Consider the following 22,902-nt stretch of genomic DNA (forward strand, 5'->3'; position numbering starts at 1 on the left):
GAACTCACCGTGATCTTCTCTGTGCATTAGCAACGCCTTTAGAACCAGTAAAGATGGGATCTGTGTTATTATGCTGTCACACATAAAAAGAACAGTCCTCCTTTTTGCTAAACCTGTAAATAACCCTGCTTTATTTCCAAATGCGTAAACATTGTCTTGGTACAGAGATCCAGCGTGGACTCATGTTGTGACACACTTTTTTTTGGCATTATTAATAATCTTGGAGACGAATGCAGGAAGTTTGGTCCAAACTAACAGAGGGACTGATTCCCTGCAGCTAAACTCCTAAACGAGGCTGCGACTAAAATAAAGAATAACTTTACTCCTGCAGCTTCATCCAGAAACACCACCAGCAGCTAATTAATTTCACAGCGGATGCCTTTGCTCCGTTCCACTTGTACGTTTGTGTGTTTGTGCGTTTCCTCAGCCCAAGGCTCTGTCTGAACACATTTCAGCAAACACAATCCAATTTGTTTAACTGCTGTTGAACACACGTAGAGGGTATTGGCACAGGGAGGCTAGTGACAACACCGTGAACAATGCGAGGTTTTGTTAATCTGCGTGACCTTATTTTTATGTAAAACCCAGCAGAGAAGCAATGTGCACGTCTTATTTCACTACAAAAGGGCCAGCCGGCCGTGCAGCGCCTCGGGCGTACCTGTGCTGTTGGGCGTTTTGCCGTGGCTGATCTGCTTCAGCCTCTTCTGGTGCGATTTGCCGTTGTAGTGGATCTGGGCCTGCGCAGCGGAGTTCAGCTGGATGTTGCAGACGTCACACAGCGTGTAGGACCGCTGTTTCCTCTCTCTTTTGGGTCTATGGAGTGGGGAGTGCAGAGAGCCACTCGGCAACTGGGATTCTAGTGCCGCACCTCCTTCCTGGAGGTCACAGCCTGCCTTGGTGTCCATCTGCAACGCCAGTCCTGTTCCAACACCGCTCCTCTCCAGTTCAGGATTGGGCAGAGGCGATGGGCTGAAAGGACGCTTCATACCTGTGACAGAAGACAACGATGGGTTTAAAGATGATGTTGACGACACTCAGGAAGACTAACTCAGTCTCTTGATGCCCTTTGACCCAGGGCACATGCATGACACCTTCACTTGAACCAGAACTTAACCACTCACATCAGACGGTGGAACTGCGAAACATCCACACAGGATAAAGTCTCACTAGGATCAGGACTGGACTCCTAAACCACGTTAGATGCTACAACTTTTATTACCTGACGGCAGCCGTCTGACTGCACCATCGGCGCCGAAGTACCTCGTACAAACAAGCAATATTAGAGTCAGTACTTTGTTTTCTTGTGCAATTCTGTGTCTTAAAACCAAACGCAGTATTAGAATCTTTCTTTTCATTAGGAACGTCGCATTCATTTCACCTTAATGCATACACTGTTGTGCTGATGCAATGCAGGCCCTGAAGCAGCTTTACCAGGGTTTCTTCAGGAGACGATCGCAAACAAGGAAAAAAGCATTCAGTGGTGCGATGAGGCAGATCGTCAGTTTAGTGGGTCAACCCAGGATTCCTGTTGTAACTTTATTTTAGGGCTGGGCGATACGGCCTAAAATCAATATCACGATATATTTAGGACTTCACCTCGAAAACGATACATGGATGATGACTACAGGTATGTGCAGAAATGAAAGTTGTCCACTAGATGGAGCTGTCACATGTATCGCGTTGAGTCACATTTTTACGCGACTCAAGGTGGTACGGCTTCCTAAAGGGACATGAACGCTTTCAACATACACACACCTTTACATTTTTTTAATGATCAAATTTATTGACATGGGAAAAATGATCATGATAAGAGTCAGAAATTTCGAAAACGATAAATTTTCGATTTATTGCCCAGGCCTTCTTTATTTATGAAGTCATTTTCAAATGAAAACACGAACTCTGAGCGCGTAACAAAATTGAAAGTAATGAGAAACAAATAAAATCATAAAAACAAGAACAAAAACATAAAGAGACATAAACAGAAACACGAATGCAAAGAGACAACATTAACAGTTCAAATGAATGTCAATTTTAAATGACATGATTAAGAAATCCTAACTGGTCAAACAACTGAAGAGGAACAAATAAAAGTTTAATTTCTGGTTGGTGTAACTCCTGCAGCCTGAACACAGATCTGACCCACTGAGCTCCTAAAGCACCCTGTTGGCTACAAAAGACACTAAGAAGGCTTTACTCACGTCTCAGAGGAACCTGTTCTTTATGCGCCAAAACACACAAGAAGACAGAATATAAAAGCCTGGAGCTGAACGCTGTAGAATCCTGCAGAGAAATCTGGTGATCATGAGGTGTAATCAGGCTCCACTTGGGGGAGACAGAGAGCTGCAGCGCCGAGGACAAGAGAGGATGTCACACCTGCTAATCGTCGTCTGCATCAAGACTGATGCAGCTCTACGGAGGATTTCAGCCAAGCAGCATTTTACTGGATGAAAAGGAAAACATCTCAGACTGTAAAACTATTCTTATGAGGTTAAAAATGCACCTTCCTGCACAAATGAGACAAAAAATATCTAAATTTGGCAACAAGAGCAGAGGAATGAATACACTAGGACAAGTTCAACCTCTAATTTCTTCTAAATTTCTCTGTAAAATAGAGAAAACTGTGGCTCTATAGCAACTCTGAAGAACTGAGACATCACTTTTAGAAAACTGTTCCTGAAATCTGCCCAGCTGTGCATTTCTGCGGCTGGCGTTCTGCCTCTTTATATTTACTTTAAACCTCTAACGGCAAGGGAATGCACACACACACACACACACACACACACACACACACACACACACAACACACACACACACACACACACACACACACACACACACACACACACACACACACACACACACACACACACACACACACACACACACACAGAAGAAAGCACAGTCTGTGATGCATATATGCCCATATGCATGGAGAAGAAAAACACAACTGTGAACACACACAAGGTAGTGCTCAAAAACACATTAGAGCTAGCAGCCTGCATGAAAGCTGCAATTCACGTTGCCAATCTGGGAGCACTCAAAAGGCACCATCAGATGTTTTCTCAAAAGCTTTGGGTAGAGGTGCTCTCCTGCACTGAATGTAAAAAATAAAATACAAACAGCCTCTGTCGACGATGACTAAGGCAGCCTCCTCACACTCACGTCAAATGACTCTACAAGCGGCAGCAAATTAGCATGGCTGTGAAAACAAAACCCAGAAGGAGGACATGCAGAAGGTGAAGTGCAAAACAAACGAGATCCCTCCTACCTCTCAGACACATCTTAATAAAGAAACAATAAATTTTTCTAAATATGCCTGGAAGTCCTCAGAGGAGTGTTTTAATGGTTAAATCTTGAGAATGAGGTTATACGTTATCACTTGGCATGCGTAAGTAACATCTGTGATCATTTTTGCGTCGCTAATCTCATGTCTTGAATGAAACGGATTCTAAAAGTTCAGTTTTTACCTTTTATCATAGCTGTAGATTGATTTCTGATGAAGACTTTAAAAAATCCTTCAGAGGCATGAAGGACTGCACTCACAGGCAAGAAAAAACCAGCATTTTAAAATAAACACCTTTCACAAATTTCCAGCAGTTGCTCACATCTTTTGTGCAGAAAAGGCAGGTTGAATATTCTTTGAGTTTTTTGCGATTTTATAATTCAACCTCACTCAGAATACAGAGATTTATTCCCACCTTTCATGATAATAATCATCAGTCAGACGCAGATCTGACAGATTCTCACTACAAAGCTTGTTTTGGTTCCACCACGCAGGACGTGTGGGCAGCAGGACAACGTTCAGAAAGAACAGTAACTTTGCATGAATTATAACGGAATCTGAAATGGACATGTTTCTGGTGAAGTGAATCTTTACATGCTTGAACTTGTGTTAAATGAAATCAGGAATTTATTGAATGTATGAATGTCACGGTAACCGGTGTAGCTGTAAACTCCAGTAAAAGTGTTGACAATAATAATTACCGTTTTGTTTTTTTAAAAATATATTATCTCGGTGGCCGCGGTGACCCTTACCAGCCACCGGCTGAAGTTGCCGCACATCCGCACTTTGTAGTTTACAACCAAGACTTTCTTGAAGCTGAAATGATGGCCGAAGGGGGAGACGGCAGCGCTCAGAACATCCATCAGCCAATAAGACAAAGGCGGAAATATGGGCAAATTTGGGATATTTGAAGAATGCCGAGGGGCAGTTGATAGAAGACGGATTTCCTGTTTGCAGCACGTGCAGAAAAAGTGTCTGTGAAAGGCAGCAACGCTTCAAATCTCATGACACATCTGCGTGACCATCACCCACAACTCTACACCCAACGCAAGGCAAGCTAACATTAGCATTTTAGCTAAAATGCGTGATTTGAGGACTTTGGGTTGAGGGAGAATGAAACGAGTCGCTATATAAAGCAGCCGCAGCGCCCACTGCTAGCACATAAAGTGTGTTGCTAACACCCTCATGTTGAAACGATGCTCTGTATTACGGGCCTCCCAGGAGGCAGATACGAGTTGGTCTCTCTCCACATTAATATGAATTTAACATTGATTACAGCCTGATGACATTTTCCCAAATCTGCAAACCTCACTGGAAGGACACAAACCGAGGACAGCTATCCTGGTGGTTTATTTAGTTGTCCAAACATAACACGTTTCTGGTGCTATAGTACATGTAATACCCTCGAAACGACCAACGACACATAGTTATCATTGTAACGTTATGAACTTCATAATTTTCAGCTCCACACAGCTGCCCCTGTACACAGTAACACCCGTGTAGAGAACGCCAAGGTCGGGTGTTCCTCAGACTGTTTACATTCCAGGAGAAGAGCCAGAAGAAGAAGAATGCTTTTCAATAATCAAAGTACTTAATTTGTGATTAAAGCTAGTCGAAACAGATGTTGATCAATAATAATCAAGTGAATGATCTGTGGAATAAAGATGTCATGATTTATGTGTTTAATGAAAACAGGACTACTGCACAGACAGACTGACCCTCATCTCCATAGAAACGCATGACACATTGTTCCAACCAATCAGAGCTTTCGGCTGCCGCAAGAGAATCTGGCTTGTTGACTTAAAGTGTCCAATCCGCTTTACTAAAACTTATCAACAATTCAGAGATATAAAACAAGGCAACGCCATTTTAAGCTCAGTTCCATTTTGACTTCAGTTCTATTCACCGTCATCCCAAAGAGAAGCACAGCCTGGCCAGATGTGTTTTCTTCCTTAAACTAAGAACTGTGAAGTTGGAGATTTTCGTCGTTTAACAACCAGATGACATCCTTTCAAAATAAGAGCACCTGCTGACGCTGCCGATTGTTACCTGGGTCGACCCTTCAGACGGGCTTTGAAACGCTGTGACCGCGGTTTCGACCAGCTCCAGCGCACATCCGAGGTCTTCAGACCTGGCATTTCCTGATCTACCTGGGAGGCCCCCCACTGGGTATGTACACGGCAAAATAGCAGCTCATGTCATCACTTTATAAGCCTCGTGATATCTAGTCATAACAATCAAAGACTACCAGATTCAATGACGTCAGCCTAAGGAGTCTGAACCAACCACACACACACACATCGAACATCACATTCATTTCCAAACAACACAGAGTTAGTCCTGATAGATTGTAGAATTTATAATAAAATTCTTAAACGATCCCAACTCTCTCTTTTCTTGTCTCAAGGTCAATACAGAGTGTTAAATGAACTCCCTGATTATAAAAACAACCTATTCTTCTGATTATAAAAACTAGATCTACTTACAGTATATTAAAATACAACTCTAGATCGTTACATCACTCTATTTCACTACAATTGGCGAGCCTAGCATGATATCTGCACAGTTTATTACACTTTGTGCCGATTTTGAGACATATTTTGGGGGGGGAATGCGCAGCTAATTAATTATATAATGTGGTTCTGTACCTTTCTCTTCAGCACAGCCGACAAAGGTTTATGATGGGTCAGTCCTCCTGCATGCTCAGATCATTCCCTTCCCTTGCTTGAAAAATTGTTCCAAAATGAAAGTTGAACCCACATCTTTTTTATCTGTGAATTCAATGCAGTTCGGCGAGTCTCAAATAAAAATTTGGGCATCTTACTGTAAAAAGATACTTCTGCACAAGAGTCGGACATCTTATTAGGTGAGCTAAAGCACCAGTGACATCCTTTGTATCTGTAATATCCTTGATGACAGCTGAAACAACGTTCGGAGAACGGTTCGGAGCGAAAATGGTTATTTTGTTGCTAATTTGCAGGAAATATTTAGAAGAAAGTAGCTAAGGGTCCTCAGAAATGTAGCTAGGTTCATCACTAGGCGTTGGGAACAGCGACAAAGTGGCACTGCCACTCTCTCTGCTGCTAAAGCTACGGATAGCAAATGCTACGGGCTATGCCTGAGTGTGAACGCGCATGAAGCAGCCTGCTCGACCCGAGCATCTCTCTTTTTCTGTGATTTTACAGAAAAACAGGCAATCACAGTAAAAATGCCAGGGCTCATTCTACAGGACCATGGCATTGCAGGAGAATGTATGAAGAAGACATTTATTTTTTCTATACATGTTTTGGCTGTCAAACTTCCATAATATCCCTTTAAGTAAAAGTAGCTGACCAAGAAATTACTCATGTAAGGGTAAAAAAAGTATTTGATTTGAAGGTTTCTTGAGTTCTGAGTATCATCTGATCTCATATTTTTTAAATAATGACATCAAACAAACAATAAGAAGTTATAGGAAACTAAAAGTATGTAAATGTAAACAAATAAACAACGAAATTCCAAAATAACACATTTTAGGCTACATCTAAACAATCAGAGGACTATGTGTTCCTGATATAGAGGGTTTATTCAGTTGTCGTAAAATGTAACGCGTTTAAAAAAATAACGCGATAATCCCAGAAACCGTGATAACTTTGGTCACGATAACCGCAAGGTTACATTTTCACAGCCCTAATTCTCCAGTGCCACAAATCTGCGACAGAAGAGATGAAAGGGTCAACTTACTTTTATATATACAAAAGCTGCGAATCCACCTGCTGGATGGAGGCCCACCAGGACCAAAAGGCTTCTCCGGCTTTCATCTGTGAGATGGTGTGAGGCTGTTTGTGCTATAAGACTCGGAGAGACATTAAAGACTTTCCCAGCTCGATGCTGAAGCTGTGTGAGACAACAAGCCCTCCCGCGTCCCCATAGGCTGAGACAGGACATGAGAGAGTTGGGGGGGCTCTGTCTGCTGTTTTCACTTTCTTCTACGCCCCCACACTGCAGCCCCTCCCCTCTCAGCATCTGGGAACCATCAATCAGAGCTGAGATTCTGCTGAAAGGCCAGGGCGAGCCCCAAAGTAGCTGCTCAGCAATAAAAACTCTATTTATGATCTTTTGTCTGCAGCTCACACATGAAACGTCATACCACTTACCCGGCTTAAAGCCTCTTTAACCACCAGCCCACCTGTGAGAGCCCCCCACCCATTCACTGTGGGTTGTCCATGGCTGGGCCTTCAGATAGAACCGTGCAAAGACGACGACAAGTGTAAACACGGCCCTGGTGTGTTTTGTTCAACAGGGAGTAAAGGAGATTTTTCTGATTGGTGTTCGGTGAATAATCTGAGACAAAAACTAAAAGAAGACCCATTGGAGCTCCTGAAGATCCCCACATCTGACCTTAAATGGTTCAGCAGAATGAAAAAGTCTCACCAACTGCTTGTTTCAGTTTTCCTTTTAAAGGTGGGTGGCAGAGAGCATCCTGACATCTCATGGGTCTAAGGCTGACCATAGAGCAGAGGTCAGAGCTGCTGAAAAGCAGCAGCCTCCCTTTCTAGAGGACAGGTACACCAGCAGAACCAGAACCTGAACAAAGTCCATAACATATCTCTAAAATCTCTCTAACAAACTGTTGAGCAATAAAATGAATCTGGATTGTTTTGAAAGTTTTTTTGAACGGATTGTATGTGATGGCTGATAAACTCGCAAATGTTTCACTTTTACAAATAAACTCTCGTCTCTCAGCATCTTTAGTATAAATTACACAGTAAAACGTAGACAGTTTGGTCCAGTGGTGTAGCAAGTTGGAGCTGGGCCCCGGTGCAGTTGTTGCTTTAGCTCATCATCTGATCATCCTCATCAGCACCTGCAGTCGGCGTTTCTGCAGCAGCACGCACTAAAAACTCAACCCTTAACTAGTTCTCCCAACATGATCACTAACAAGCCCAAATGCACTCGAGTTGTGTCTCATTAGCGAACACACAGAACATATCATGGATTAATATTAATGCATCACATGTCTGAGTTGAGATGCGTCCTCATCTCCGCTGTGGCGCGGCTGGACGGCCGGTTGACACTGTCTCTCTTTTTCTCTCTCTGTCACGTTTTGAAGGGATGTTGGAACCCAAAATGCAGAACCCAGGATGATACGAGGTAGGAGTTGATGTAAAGAAAAAGTCATTTTATTGCAGGAAGAACAACATAAATCCAAAAAAGCAGGGGAGCCAAAATCCAAAAATCCAGGGAGTCCAAAAACACAAGAGGAACGAGCAGACTGACAGAATAAATCACGCTGACAAAAAACAATGGACCGACACAACACAGAGACAAGACAGGGCTTATATAGACAGGGAGGAGCAATTAGGGAAACGGGAAGCAGGTGTGTGGAGTGAGGCTGGAGGGAAGGCAGGTGACAACAATTATCTGGATGGGGAAGAGAACCAGTGGAGGGCAGAAAAACCTAAAACTATATAAAACACAAAACTAAACCTAAAGACTAAGGGAAGGACTCACACAAGCACATACACATACTGACACACACAAACTCATACACACATACAATGAACTGGGGAACAAGAGGCTGGAGCTACAACTTAAGACACACAACAGAGATGCAGACAACGAATACATGAGGGCGCTAAGAGAACACAAAAGGAGAACCTGGAGTGGGAACTGGAGGAGCTGGGGAACAAAGGGACACAGAACATGACACTCTCTCACCTCTGATTGGTTAACAGCAACATGACTCTACCACTGACTCTGTTTTCTTTGCAACGGTGATGTTTAATCTCCACAAATAAGTTTGGAGGACTTCTGCTGTGTGGTGAAGTTGCTAATGCTAATTATTAGCTTCTACTAGCCGAGACGTTCTCTGCTGTTTCCTGGATGCTAAATCAACTACAGCCTTCCCCGTCGTGAGTCAAGATGGGTGAGTCCATGAACGTTAAAACGACAGTGTGACGTAGATCTGTCAGGATTTTCTAATCCTAGAGCTTCTCATCTATTTTCTATCAGAAGCTAATGCAGGAGATAGGTGTAGGAGACTATTTTCATGTTCAGCCTGCATGAAAAATTCACAGTGACCGATAATTAAAAATAATATATGAATAATGTATTTTCATTGAAGCACCCCTTTAAATCTGAAAGTGACGAGTCTTTTTATTATGTCTCCCACATAAAACAAGGTAAAAACTGAAATATACACGAGTGACTGCTGTCTTCACCCAGCAGCCATTTGAGACGAGCACCAGATGCAGAGACCTGTTGCCACAGTGACCTAATAGAGACAGCTTTAACCTTTCTATTGATCCTGGCTTTCCATACACTTCTTCTGAAACTGTGATTATCACGTTGTAGCAATTAGTTAAAAAAAACATACGAGTCATAATTTTCTCTAGATTCACATCTGAAAAACTTTTATTAAACAAAATTCAACTAACTTTACAGCTGGATTCTAAATCTAAACATTCAGCCTCCTCTGAATTTAAACTATAAAAGTGTAAAGATTACGAGTGTAGGTGGAATAAAATCTGCTTCTACTGACATGAGCAACGACTCTAGTTATCCTGACAATCAAGCAAGGCTCAGGGGATCCAGTTGGGAATGGGAGCAACACACACAGATTAGTGAGGAGTGAACAAAAGTTTCTGCATAATTGGCATCATCAAAGTGTTATTACAGTCATCACCATGTACTGTCATCACCACAGCTACAGAACAGGCCCCAGGTCTTTGTGTCCAGTGCTGATGATGTAAAGTCCAGAATAAGGTCCACTAATCAGAGTCATTACAGATGAATAGCTGCAGTGGTTATTAAAAAAGAAGCCTTGGCCTGCGGGTTCAAGAGTCAAACGCAAGTGTTTGCAGAGCTTCTCACCCCAGAACAAGTAGTAACAGATAATACGGTGTGTGTGTGTGTGTGTGTGTGTGTGTGTGTGTGTGTGTGTGTGTGTGTGTGTGTATGTGTGTGTGTGTGTACGCGTGCGTGTTCCATCTCTAAAGAAAAAGCTGTATGAACAGTTTCAAAGCACCAAGCCTGATTTTTCAGTGAAACTGAGTGGTTTTTTTTCTGCATGAGAAACAATGAATGTTGTTGTTTATGAGCAGAAGGAAGAGACCTGGCAGCATTTTAACTTTGCTGCAGCTTTAAACGCAATTCAGGAACATTTAACATCACTAAAAGTGTCTTTCATGATGGCCACACCAAGAAAAAGTAAATGATAAATGACCCGCACTTGTATAGCGCCTCTCAGAGTAAGGACTCCAAAGCACTTTACACTACAGTGTATCATTCATCCATTCACACACACATTCATACACTGGTGGTGATGAGCTACGATGTAGCCACAGCTGCCCTGGGGCGCACTGACAGAGGCGAGGCTGCCGAGCACTGGCACCACCGGTCCCTCCGACCACCACCAGCAGGCAAGGTGGGTTAAGTGTCTTGCCCAAGGACACAACAGTAGAATTGCAGAATTCTCTGTCAGAGCCGGGACTGAACCTGCAACCTTCCGATCACTGGACAACCCGCTCAACCTGTTGAGCTACTGCTGCCCCAAGTAATGCCACCTTGTATTCATTTGAGGCAAAAAGTATTATACTGTGGTGTAAAAGTTGTATTAATTATACTAATTAAAAATACTCATTAGTATTAGTAGTATTTTAATTAAATTGTCCACATTTTAAAGAATTATTTTGTTTATTATTTTCTTCTCCAGGTTTTTCCTAAGCAGCTGGCCTGTGTGCTGTACAGTAGGTTAAATAAAGGAACTGTTTACCACTTTCATGCCAGTTACTGAGATAAATAATGGTATTTACAACAGTTCTGGTCCAAAATACGGTATGACTAGTACAACACAACATTGTAGCTCAATCTGTGACATTAGCCATATTGTGTGAGGTTTAGCTGTGGTGGCCATCTTTACTTGTGATGCCTCAACAGGTTAATCTTTTGTAGACGTACATCTAATGATCATTTACTGAGAATTTCATTAAAATCCATCTGATGGTTCATTTGCATCATAACTACATGTGCTGTAGATGTGACTGCTGCTTGTTGCCCACTGTGCTAAGACCTAGTCTGGACATCCTACAGAAGTGCTCTGGACTACATATAGCCACGACCTGCATGGCCATGTGTTGTTGACTGTTTGCAGGGTATCTTGTTTTATTTTAGCATAATTGTTTCAATAGTTTTTCTGTTCTGACCACTTTATTTTCAAACATGGGACACACTAATGCACAACTCTTATCTGCATATCTAATAAAGCATTGGTCTGTATTGATGACAGAAGCTGCACATTAAACAGGCTGACGTAAATGTTAAATGTTTTGATGTTTCTACTGAAACAGATCAGTTTAAATTTAGTTTCCATTGAACCAAATGACCGAGTCTGGAGACACGAAACTCAGAGCGGCTGTGAGTCTGTTACTGAGGCTCTATGTGGTCACAGCTGGCCGCTTCAGTTCAGCCTGAGTGAGAGTTTGAGTCTCTTTGAGCAGGTAAAGAGAACCTATGTGAGCTCTTACTCCTTTTAATCCCCAGTGCACAAAACACCAAGCTGATAATTATCCCTCCTCCTCATTCTTCTCTTTATTATCTGATGGAAACGTCCCCCATTTCCCAACATGCAGCCCTCAGGGAGCAGCAATAATGCAAGAGTCTCTGATTATGCCTTAAAGACAGAAATGTGTGTAAATATGTGATCATTCTATAACAATGGAAAAGCTTTGTGTCTCAGGGAGAAAAAAGCAGTTTTCATGTTGTTATGGAAATTTTATGTTTATTAATTCTTGATCATTGACTAAATCAACTGAAAGTAAAATGTGTTGATCTATGCCTCTTTGCATGCCCACTTATTCAGACACACCCACACAAGCCACACACACACACACACACACACACACACACACACACACACACACACACACACACACACACACCCTCTCTCACTTTCATTCCTTTCTTATCTCTTGGTATAAATAAACTCTGTGACCAGATGTTCGGGGCATTTTGCCTCGTGCATTATGCCACAGTTATAACTGTTTGACTTGTCTCTTTTTTCTCTCCGACTACAGGAAATGGGTTATTGATAAACATATTGAAAAAATCCATGACATTATTTGGTCCTTCGAGCCGGATTCTTAAACACTATCGTTGATCAATATCATTAGAGATTACCCAATACCATCAAAAACATTATCTATTGCAGATAGATGGATTTCTAGGTTACCATGGTTTTTTTCTTTTCCATTATGTTGTTATCACATGACATTAGACATCTTGAAGGCCAAGGCTCCTATTCGAGCCATGGGTCAAGTCCGTTTATAGCCTTGAATCTTTTCTAGCAAGTGAACCTTATACAGGTGCTGGCCAGTAAATTAGAATATCATCAAAAGGTTGAAAATATTTCAGTAATTCCATTCAAAACGTGAAACTTGTACATTATATTCATGCAATGCACACAGACCAATGTATTTCCAATGTTCATTACATTTAAATTTGATATTCATAAGTGACAACTAATGAAAACTCCAAATTTGGTATCTCAAAAAATTAGAATATTCTGAAAAGGCTGAATATAGAAGACACCTGCTGCCACTCTAATCAGCTGATTTACTCAAAACACCTGCAAAGGCCTTTAAAAGGTCCCTCAGTCTTGTTTTGAAGGCACCACAATCATGGGGAAGACTTCTGACTTAACAGCTGTCCAAAAGACAATCATTGACACCTTGCACAAGGAGGGCAAGACACAAAAGGTGATTGCTAAAGAAGCTGGCTGTTCGCAGAGCTCTGTGTCCAAGCACATTAACAGACAGGCGAAGGGACGGAAAAAATGTGGTAGAAAAAAGTGTACAAGCTCTAGGGATAACCGCACCCTGTAGAGAATTGTGACGACAAACCCATTCAAAAATGTGGGGGAGATCCACAAAGAGTGGACTGCAGCTGGAGTCAGCGCTTCAAGAACCACCACGAGGAGACTCATGAAAGACATGGGATTCAGGTGTCGCATTCCGTGTGTCAAGCCACTCTTGAACAAGAAACAGCGCAAGAAGCGTCTCGCCTGGGCCAAGGACAAAAAGGACTGGACTGATGCTGAGTGGTCCAAAGTTATGTTTTCTGATGAAAGCAAGTTCTGCATTTCCTTTGGAAATCAAGGACCCAGAGTCTGGAGGAAGAGCGGAGAAGCACAGAATCCACGTTGCATGAGGTCCAGTGTAAAGTTTCCACCGTCAGTGATGGTGTGGGGTGCCATGTCATCTGCCGGTGTTGGCCCACTCTGTTTCCTGAGGTCCAGGGTCAATGCAGCCGTCTACCAGGAAGTTTTAGAGCACTTCATGCTTCCTGCTGCTGACCAACTTTATGGGGATGCAGACTTCACCTTTCAACAGGACTTGGCACCTGCACACAGTGCCAAAACCACCAGCACCTGGTTCAAGGACCATGGTATCCCTGTCCTTGATTGGCCAGCAAACTCGCCTGACCTTATCCCCATAGAAAATCTATGGGGTATTGTGAAGCGGAGGATGCAATACGCTAGACCCAACAATGCAGAGGAGCTGAAGACGACTATCAGAGCAACCTGGGCTCTCATAACACCTGAGCAGTGCCACAGACTGATCGAGTCCATGCCACGCCGCATTACTGCAGTTATTGAGGCAAAAGGAGCCCCGACTAAGTATTGAGTGCTATACATGCACATTCTTTTCATGTTCATTCTTTTCAGTTGGCCAACATTAGAGAAACAAACATTTTTTCATTGGCCTTTAGAATATTCTAATTTTCTGAGATACCAGATTTGATGTTTTCATTGGTTGTCACCTATAAATATCAAAATTAAACGTAATAAACATCGGAAATACATTGGTCTGTGTGCATTGCATGAATATAATGTACAAGTTTCACGTTTTGAATGGAATTACTGAAATATTTTCAACCTTTTGATGATATTCTAATTTACTGGCCAGCACCTGTACACAAACCTCCCCATCTATGACAAAAGTTATCCTAACCTTTGATTTTATGTTCATGGTTTTAGTAACGTCTAATTTATGCCTTCCTAGTAGATTAGTGAATATTTTCTGTTGTTTTTGCTAAATTTTTATTCTGCCCCTACTTTTGAGCTGACCAGCTTCCACTTTATTATCACCTTAATTCAACAAGAGAGAGCAGCTCTCGCCCTTGACTCACCATCATTGTTTTGTTATTGCTAGACGAGCATTATAAGATGACACTTGTCCTACATGACCCTTAGATGTGACCAGTAGCATGATGACCTAACAAATGTTCTTTGATGGTCACATGAGATTGACCTGATTACATATGCATCTAGTAGTTTTTACGTTTGTCTGTCTTTTATTTTGTTTATTTCTTGTTGTTTTCTGAGTATAAATACTTTAGTTGCTCATAATCACACTTAGTTATACTCCTCTGCTTGACCTCTAAACTAATTAGGGTTATGTTTATCTGAGAACGCCCTCAGTTGTTTTTTTTTTTGGTTTTTTTTGTTTTTTTTTTTTAGAAAAAATGTTCACTGTCTTTATATGACAAATGAGTTTTATTTTCCCTAGATAAATCTGTTGTCCAATTGAACTTACGGAGTTTGAATTTAGCAGTATTTTTCTCCTGTTGACAAATTTTACACATTATTTGAGCAGTGTTATTGAGTGAAATTGTACACTGTTGATGTGCATAGAGCAAATCTTGGTCTAGAGCAGTGTTTTCCAACTCTGGTCCTCAAGGGCCCCATCCCGCATGTTTTCCATGTTGCCATTTCAAACACCAGTGTTCCCCTGCTGTCACACACCTAACCCTTGGGGCCCAAGGGCCCCCCGATTGGGGCCTTTGGGGGACAAGAAAAGTTTAGCAGCAAACTTCATGCCCCATTCATCAATACATATCAAGCTGCACATCTAAAACAACTGCTGAACCATGGCTGCAAGACAGGGATGCACATTTTCCAAAGTTTCTTTAACCGGTTATTGACGCCTCTTAATGGTTTACAGCCAGTTAACCGGGAACCATCACCACCATTACCCTCCCCCTGCTCTGCCCATAGTTGAACTTCGATCCAAAACTTATATTAGCACATTGTGCACCAGTAAAAAGCAACTTACCATTCAATGAAGTTCTGGGGAAAAAGTCACGTGAAAAGATGTCGCACAAGTGCTGTGTCTAAAGAGAGTTTTTTTCTTTGTACAGCCCTGGCTTACGATTTTAATTAATCCAGGCCTAGGGGTGAATTACTCATTAAAATTAACAAAGATTGTCATAATTCACCCAGGCACTGAGCTCTCCTTCCTTATTGATGGCTCCGACAGGCTTGTGTTTAAGATGCATCATCACAGTCGTACTCTTGCGCCAAGCCATGTCTGATTTACATATGTTGCAGGTGACAAAGGTCTTTGCGTTGTTTAACATTAAGTTCTCCCAAACTTTTAAAGTTTTTATTTTCTTAGGTCTTCCTGCTTCTGCCATTGTTTAAGTGTTTCATTCCTCATCAAAACACCGGCTTTCTCTCTCGTTCTGATTGGTCTCTGCTCTGCTGCCGTCTACAGATGAGCTGCGTGCATTCACTGTTAAAAAAAGTTGCACGACACATTAAAAAGTTGCATAACAAAACAAATTAATGACGAAATGTATTGCCAACGCATTTCCTAGTCTCCAGCACTGCTAGACTTTTCATTGTACACACATTCAACCCACCATTTTGAAGCTACGGCCCTGCTGATTCTAAAAATGTGTCTGTTCTACATTTAAGTTTCACAGGGATAAAGGCGAGCAGAGCTCTTAATACGTTTCTTACCTTTGATGTCTTGCCTTGAAAAGTTTGTTTTATCCAATATTTCTCATCATTTACTAGCTCTACTTCTTTTGTCAAACAGAAAAATGTTCAGACAGAAGATAAAAGCATTATTACTGAAAACATGGGGTGTTTCTCTAGGTCAAGGCACCTGGCCTCACAAGACAATGTCTTGTGAGGCCAGGTGCCTTGCTTACCAGGACACTGTCCTTCCTTGGTCAAAGAAAATGGTTAAATGGATCAGACTTGCATCACGTGACTGTGGCTTCCACGGTGGCCACGTAACGTCATGTGACACGGGAGATAATGTTATATTTTATACGTATTAGTTTCAATATAAATTCATAACGAGACTTTTACTTTTTTAAATTGTGTACATATTTGTTAAACTAAATATGTAAGTGAGTTACTACCCGCTAGCCACCAAAGCTGCAACTACTAAGCAACTAACCAACAATAGATACTTCTTTGGATCTAAAAAACATTTTAGAAATCAGCCTGATAGCTACAACTAGTTGACTTACATTTAAACTTGAAATTTGCCCTGAAGTAGCTGCTGGCTTCTGATCCGCTACCCTTTTGACAATACTGCGGTGTATTCTGGGAAATGTTTGACCAAGACTAGGCTACAAGATACCTCCCATGTATCCTTGCTCAGCTAGCTAAACGACTAACAAACAGAGAACACACGCCTCGGTAGAACATGAGCATGCTTTGATGGTTCCTGATGACGTATCTAGGCAACTAAGACATCAAGGCAAGGTTCCTTGGCATTGAGAAACACCCAGAGACTCAGAACTTAAAAGTCCCTGACAGCTGGCCTAGTTCCTTATTTGTGCTTGTTTGTGTTTTGACAAATCTCACTGGCTCACAGTACTGTCAATCTAATTTTGGTGAGTAAAGCTTCTTTCTATTGGCCCTAGCAATCCAAAAAAGGTGTCAGTCATCCAAATTGACCAATCAGTTATGCTAGAAGGCTATATCATGAAGCTTATAGAATACAAACAGATTTAGGGATAAAAATTCTACATTTCCAAAGAAAAGACTAAAAAATGTTGATGTTGATTGTTTAGAATCTATTTAGTCACATAAAAAGTAAAAATATATGACTTTACTAGGGGAAAAGCAAATAGCACAGACTGTGCTAAATTGTGCCATTAGAGACTTCGCCTGGAGTGTCAGCGTGAAAACTTCTGTAAAATTGTTGTTCTTCACTGTATCCAGCTCAAACTTTTAAACGGCAAATGTCAGGACGTAAGACTATGAATTCGCTGAGGTTTGAAGCTACTGCTGTCTTTTTCCAAAGAGGCGTTCATCCTGAAATCTAACTTTTTTTCAGGCATAAAAGAAAAATCAAATCCACTTTTGTACAACGTTCCACATCCATTTTTACTTCGTCAGTGGCACATTTACATATATTTTCACATCAACAAATCTCACAAAAGATTCCTTTAAAATTAGAGCACAAGTGATCTAATCAACCTTGTGGCTACAGAAATAAACTTTCTAAAAAGTGTGGGCATGTCATTAACCAGCAGATTTTTCCAATAAAGGGCCTAAGGCCTGAAAGTGTGATAAACAGGCATCTGTAGCACTTGATGTCCTCCTGTGGAGCCAATGCAAATGTGTAAATCTGGTGTGCTGAAGCAACGACATGGAAAACATGTAGGACAGTGGGTTCTTGTGGACCAGGGTTGGAGAACCCTGGTCTAGATCTCTACAGTTTGTTCAACTAAGTAATGATGTCTGGTGTCTGGGCATGTGAGACTTTTACCCAGAGCTCCAAATCATTACACAATAACGTCATCATCAGTGCTTGAAGTCAACCATGTTTGTGTGCAAAAAATCTCATAAATGACTGAATGCATTGAAAAAATATACTCTAGATTTTATTTATTTCATGTAAATAATTTGATTGAACTTTCCACCATAGTTGATCAAAGATGTTTGGTAAAAACAAAAACTGACAAATATTGTGCTAAAATGTTTTATAATGAGTCATGCAGGATCGAATGCATAATGAGATGATCTTAGTGGCAAAGCTCTAACAGTAGATACGCATTATTTCAAAGAATACTGGGAACATCCAGCCAACGATGACAAGAGTTGGAAACCGCATCACTTTGTGCATAGAAGACCAAAACACAGAAAGATAAAGAGTAAAATGCTCTTTTTGTTGGTTTCTGTGATCAATCTTTACATATTTAGTATTTTTTTTAGAATATCAGGGAAAGATGAGATTCACAACTGTAAACATGTAAGAAATGTATTTATTTATTTCACGTTGGCTTCTTAGGAAGAAACATCTGCTCATCAGCGTGTGACTGCACTGTGCTGTTAGGAAAAATATAAAAAGAGGTGCAAGGTATTTAAAATTTTAATTAAAATCTTATTCACAAATATTTATTAGCTGCATTTTTATGTTACTTACATCTTTTACCCGAAAATGAACACATATCTTTCTATTTTATTTTCTCCACCCAACACATGCCAAGTGTCTTCTAATTCTTAGTCCTTTTAACATAAAGCCCCACATTTCTCTGCCTGTGTTGATCTCACGTACCAGGTCAAGCCTGCCATGAGAACGCCGTGCCAAACAACTGGTTTAAGCATTTCCAAACGACGTGGGACCGCTGAGCCAAGAAAGTCGACTCCCTCAAGTGTGGCCCTTCATATTTTTAAACCCACACAAAACAAGCAGTCGAGTTCTGCGCTGCCATTCAAACATCCGTCTGCCTGGAGCAGGCTAAAGTTAGCTAACGCAGGAAAACAGACGCGTATACGCCTTTTCACCACAGTTCCACTGGGGAACTGCCCAAAAGGAGTAACCACAGACACTGACATGTTCCATAAAACAGCAGATATACTTAGACATGGACAAACCAGGGCTTAGCCACAGTCGCACAAACACACACACGGAGACGCAGATCTCCATTTTCCTTGTCTAAAGACCTGTATACAGCAGAGAGTTTACTTTACAGCCCACATTAGCCGGAGCACTACATCTAAAACAACCTGTAACTGCTAAACGACATGGTCTGCTGACAGTTACAAGGTATGACTCAAGCAGCAGCAGGATTGAGAGGATGTGCTGCAGAAGTAGCTCTCAGCCAGAAATAAATCTAATTAATGAGCTAATGATTGGTTGCCATCAGCCCACGGGGCATCTGCTAGCTGTAGTTTGAGACAAAACAGTTTACAACCATGCCAGTGGTGTGTGGCGTACACAGAGGGATCCCAATAACTGGCTTCAGAAATAGCATGAGGGACATTAGCCACCGCTGGCTTGAGAGAACCACTCAGATTTATCAGTACTGACTTCTGGCTTCCACATTCATGCACCTTCCTTTAACTTGGGACAGAAATAGCTGTGATATCTGAAAACAACTAAAAATCCAAATCCAGCGTCAGGATGAGGTGCAGATGTTGTTCTGTGCTCAGGAGAGGATTGGGTCAGTCAGAGCTGACTGGGCAAAAATCTGCAGGAGTGTGTTATTTTTATTTTTTTTTTAGGCCTTCAGATGGAAGACTTTAGTCTTGCTTGCTTTTAAAAATAAATAAAAATCATTCCTGTATGTCTTTCAAAACACAAATGCAATTATTGTCAACTATGATTCAATAATTAAGTGCAGAGCCGGTCCACACTGCTGTGACAGGAGCATGTAATTGTCACACAAAGCTGTTATGGCAGCAGAGACTATGAGGAGGCGACTCCTGCCTGGATGGCATGACGGATGGAGATGGAATGGAACAGTTTGCCTTTAGGAAAGATGAGAGGAACATAGAAGGCATGACGGCATGCGCAGGTGCATTTTTTGCTTGTTTTCTGCATGCTGAACTGAAAATGCCCACTGAAGGTTTGATCAGATCCTCTGAAGTGGGTTTCTTCTGACCAAAATTACACACAAAAAGTACATGTTTACTTTCAGTCACTCTGAGTCTTGTAGGTTTCAGCTCCTGCAAGTAATTCAGCCCAGCTGCTTCCAGTCTGGTCAGATAATTAGTCCAGGAATCTAGACGGACAGTAGCCGAAGCACAATTATGCTGTTTTGCATGTTTTTGCATGTTGGGCTAGCCCCACGACTGAGCTCTGTCTAGGGGTCATGGCCAGACTATATATTAAGGATTTGTATTTACTAGTTCACACATCCTTCAAAGAACAATTTACCTCAAACCATTTTATATTTAAAGTAAGAATATGGAACATTTTAACAAAAAGCTATATTTGTCTAATTAATTCCTCCACTGGGTGTTCAGATGTGTGCAGAATGAATTTACAGTTTCTCCTGTTAAAGCTATATTTAAAAGGATAAATAATCAAATTTTTACTCTGTCAGGCACAACACTGTTTTTGTTTACAATTACCAGCCTCTAGAGGGCACCGTTGCACCTGCAAGGCAAGGTTGGGACTGTGTAAAATGGCAGACTTGACAAGTCAAGCAGCTGATTCTGAGTCCAGATAATGTTCTAACGGTAAATACTGCTGTAAAATAAATTTACTTGTAGAAATTAGTCCTTATCCTGTATGATTTGTCTATGAAAATGGTGCTGGAACGTGTCAGCAGTGAACCAACGTCCCAGCAGCTGATTTATTTGGAAAATTAGTCCTGTTGTTGCGATACCACCTCTGAACACCAGAGTTGGCCAGATTGTCCGTGTTCCATAGTCAACCATTAAATGTAAGTTGGACATTACATTTAAATAGTGAGCATTTGGGATGTTTTCCAAGGTAGTAATCGAATAGTGTAATATAATTAGGAATGCACCGATGGATCGGCATTTTATCCCAATCGGCCGATAGCGCCCCTATCGGTTTTGATCAGAGTTTTCAAAATAGATCAAAGCAGACCAATCAGGTAGGGTTGTCATGGTAACCAGTGCAGCGGTAAACCCTGGTAATAGAAAAGTTGACAATAATAATAACAGTCTTGTTTAAAAAAAACTATATTATCTCGGTGAGTTTACCGTGGCTGCGGTGTAGGTGCTGTGACCCTTACCAGCCACCGTATCATCCGCTGAAGTTGCCGGCAGCACATGCGCGCTTTGATGTTTACAACCAAAACTTTCTTGAAGCTAAAGCTGAAATAATGGCCAAAGGAGGAGATGGAGACGCTTCAAATCTCATGACACATCTGCGTGACCATCACCCACAACTCTACAGTCAGGGCAAGGCAAGCTAACGTTAGCGTTTTAGCTAAAATGCGTGATCCGAGGATTTGGGTTGAGGGAGAATGCAACGAGTCACTATATAAAGCAGCCGCAGCGCCGCTACCTGCATATAAACCGTGTCACGGACACCCCCATGTTGAAATGATGCTATGCATTACGGGGCTCCCAGGGGCAGATAAGAGTTGGTCTCTCTCCGAGAATAATTATGAATTTAACAATGATTACTGCCTGATGACATTTTCCCACATCTGCAAAGCTCACTGGAAGGACACAAACCGAGGACAATATTTTCCTGATATAGGGTTTATTACTCAAGTAAGGGTAAAAAAGTATCTGATTAGAAGGCTACTTGAGTACTGAGTATCATCTGGTCTAATATTTTTAAATGATGACATCAAACAGACATAAAATAAGAAGTTATGGGCAAATATTGGTATTTTAAAGACTAAAGGGGAAAATGTAAACAAATAAACAACATAATTACAAAATAACACATTTTAGGCAAAATTTAGACACAAACTGAGGACAATATTTCCTGACATACAGGGTTTATTTAGTTGTGTGAAAATGTAGCACGTTTAAAAAAAAATACCGCGATAATACCGAAAACCGTGGTAATTTTGGTCACAATAACCGTGAGGTTAAATTTTCACACCGTGACAACCCTAATACAGACCATTTTAGATTAGGTTACATTTCCTTTATTGCCAGATTATGTAGTTTGTAGCACTCATTATAATGTAGAAAATTTCTGGCCAATCCACGTGATCGGTATCGGTGATCAGCATTCTTTGATATCGGTATCGGTGATCGGCAGCAAAAAACCTGATCGGTGCATCCCTAAATATAATCACTATGTTTGGTTATGTAGCCCTTTAAACAGCCTGAGTTTAGAGACGTAGTGACTAGCTCTGATGGCTGGTCACAAAGGACGTTGTCTTCTCTGGGAGATAAATCGAACATTAAAGGGACTTTACGGAGTTTTGAATTTTTATGCTCGCGATTGCCCCCTCAGGCCAAAAGCGTAACGGCAGCTTCAATAGTGGGCTCGTGCACGAGGCGCGCATGCTGTACGTGCACACTCCTTAACGAAAATAACAGCTGAGACAGTCCCTTGTGTGTGCGTGTGTGTGTGTGTGTGTGTGTGTGTGTGTGTGTGTGTGTGTGTGTGTGTGTGTGTGTGTGTGTGTGTGTGTGTGTGTGTGTGGCCCGGAGGACAGAGGACAGGAGAACGCGCAGCTAAATAATTAAATAATGTGGTTCTGTACCTTTCTCTTCAGCACAGCCGACAAAGGTTTATGATGGGTCAGTCCTCCTGCATGCTCAGATCATTCCCTTCCCTTGCTTGAAAAATGGTTCCAAAATGAAAGTTGAACCCACATCTTTTTTATCTGTGAATTCAATGCCGTTCGGCGAGTCTCAAATACAAATTTGGGCATCTAACTGTAAAAAATATACCATTAATGAAAAAAAGATAGTCCAAATGAACTATGTCTACATCTGGAATCAAACCCGGGTCTGCTGCTTGAGAGTCCAACATCATTCTAGGTGAGCTAAAGCACCAGTGACATAATTTGTATCTGTAAAATTTATATCCTTGATGACAGCTGAAACAACGTCAAACCAAAGAATGGTTCGGAGCAAAAATGGCTATTTTGTTGCTAATTTG

The 22,902-nt window shown here is 41.4% G+C and overlaps 1 protein-coding gene across 1 annotated transcript in view; it reads right to left on the bottom strand.

Moving 5' to 3' along the window:
• znf385c (zinc finger protein 385C) overlaps positions 1-22,902 on the bottom strand; it is a 443,520-nt gene that overhangs the window by 306,529 nt on the left and 114,089 nt on the right. Inside the window, exon 2 of the mRNA XM_070551478.1 lies at positions 659-988. Within this exon, the coding sequence (XP_070407579.1) occupies positions 659-986 (328 nt within the window). The 5' untranslated portion in view covers positions 987-988. The remainder of the gene's footprint in view (positions 1-658; positions 989-22,902) is intronic.

Source organism: Nothobranchius furzeri, chromosome 5 (assembly GCF_043380555.1).
Source record: "Nothobranchius furzeri strain GRZ-AD chromosome 5, NfurGRZ-RIMD1, whole genome shotgun sequence".
NCBI lineage: Eukaryota > Metazoa > Chordata > Actinopteri > Cyprinodontiformes > Nothobranchiidae > Nothobranchius > Nothobranchius furzeri.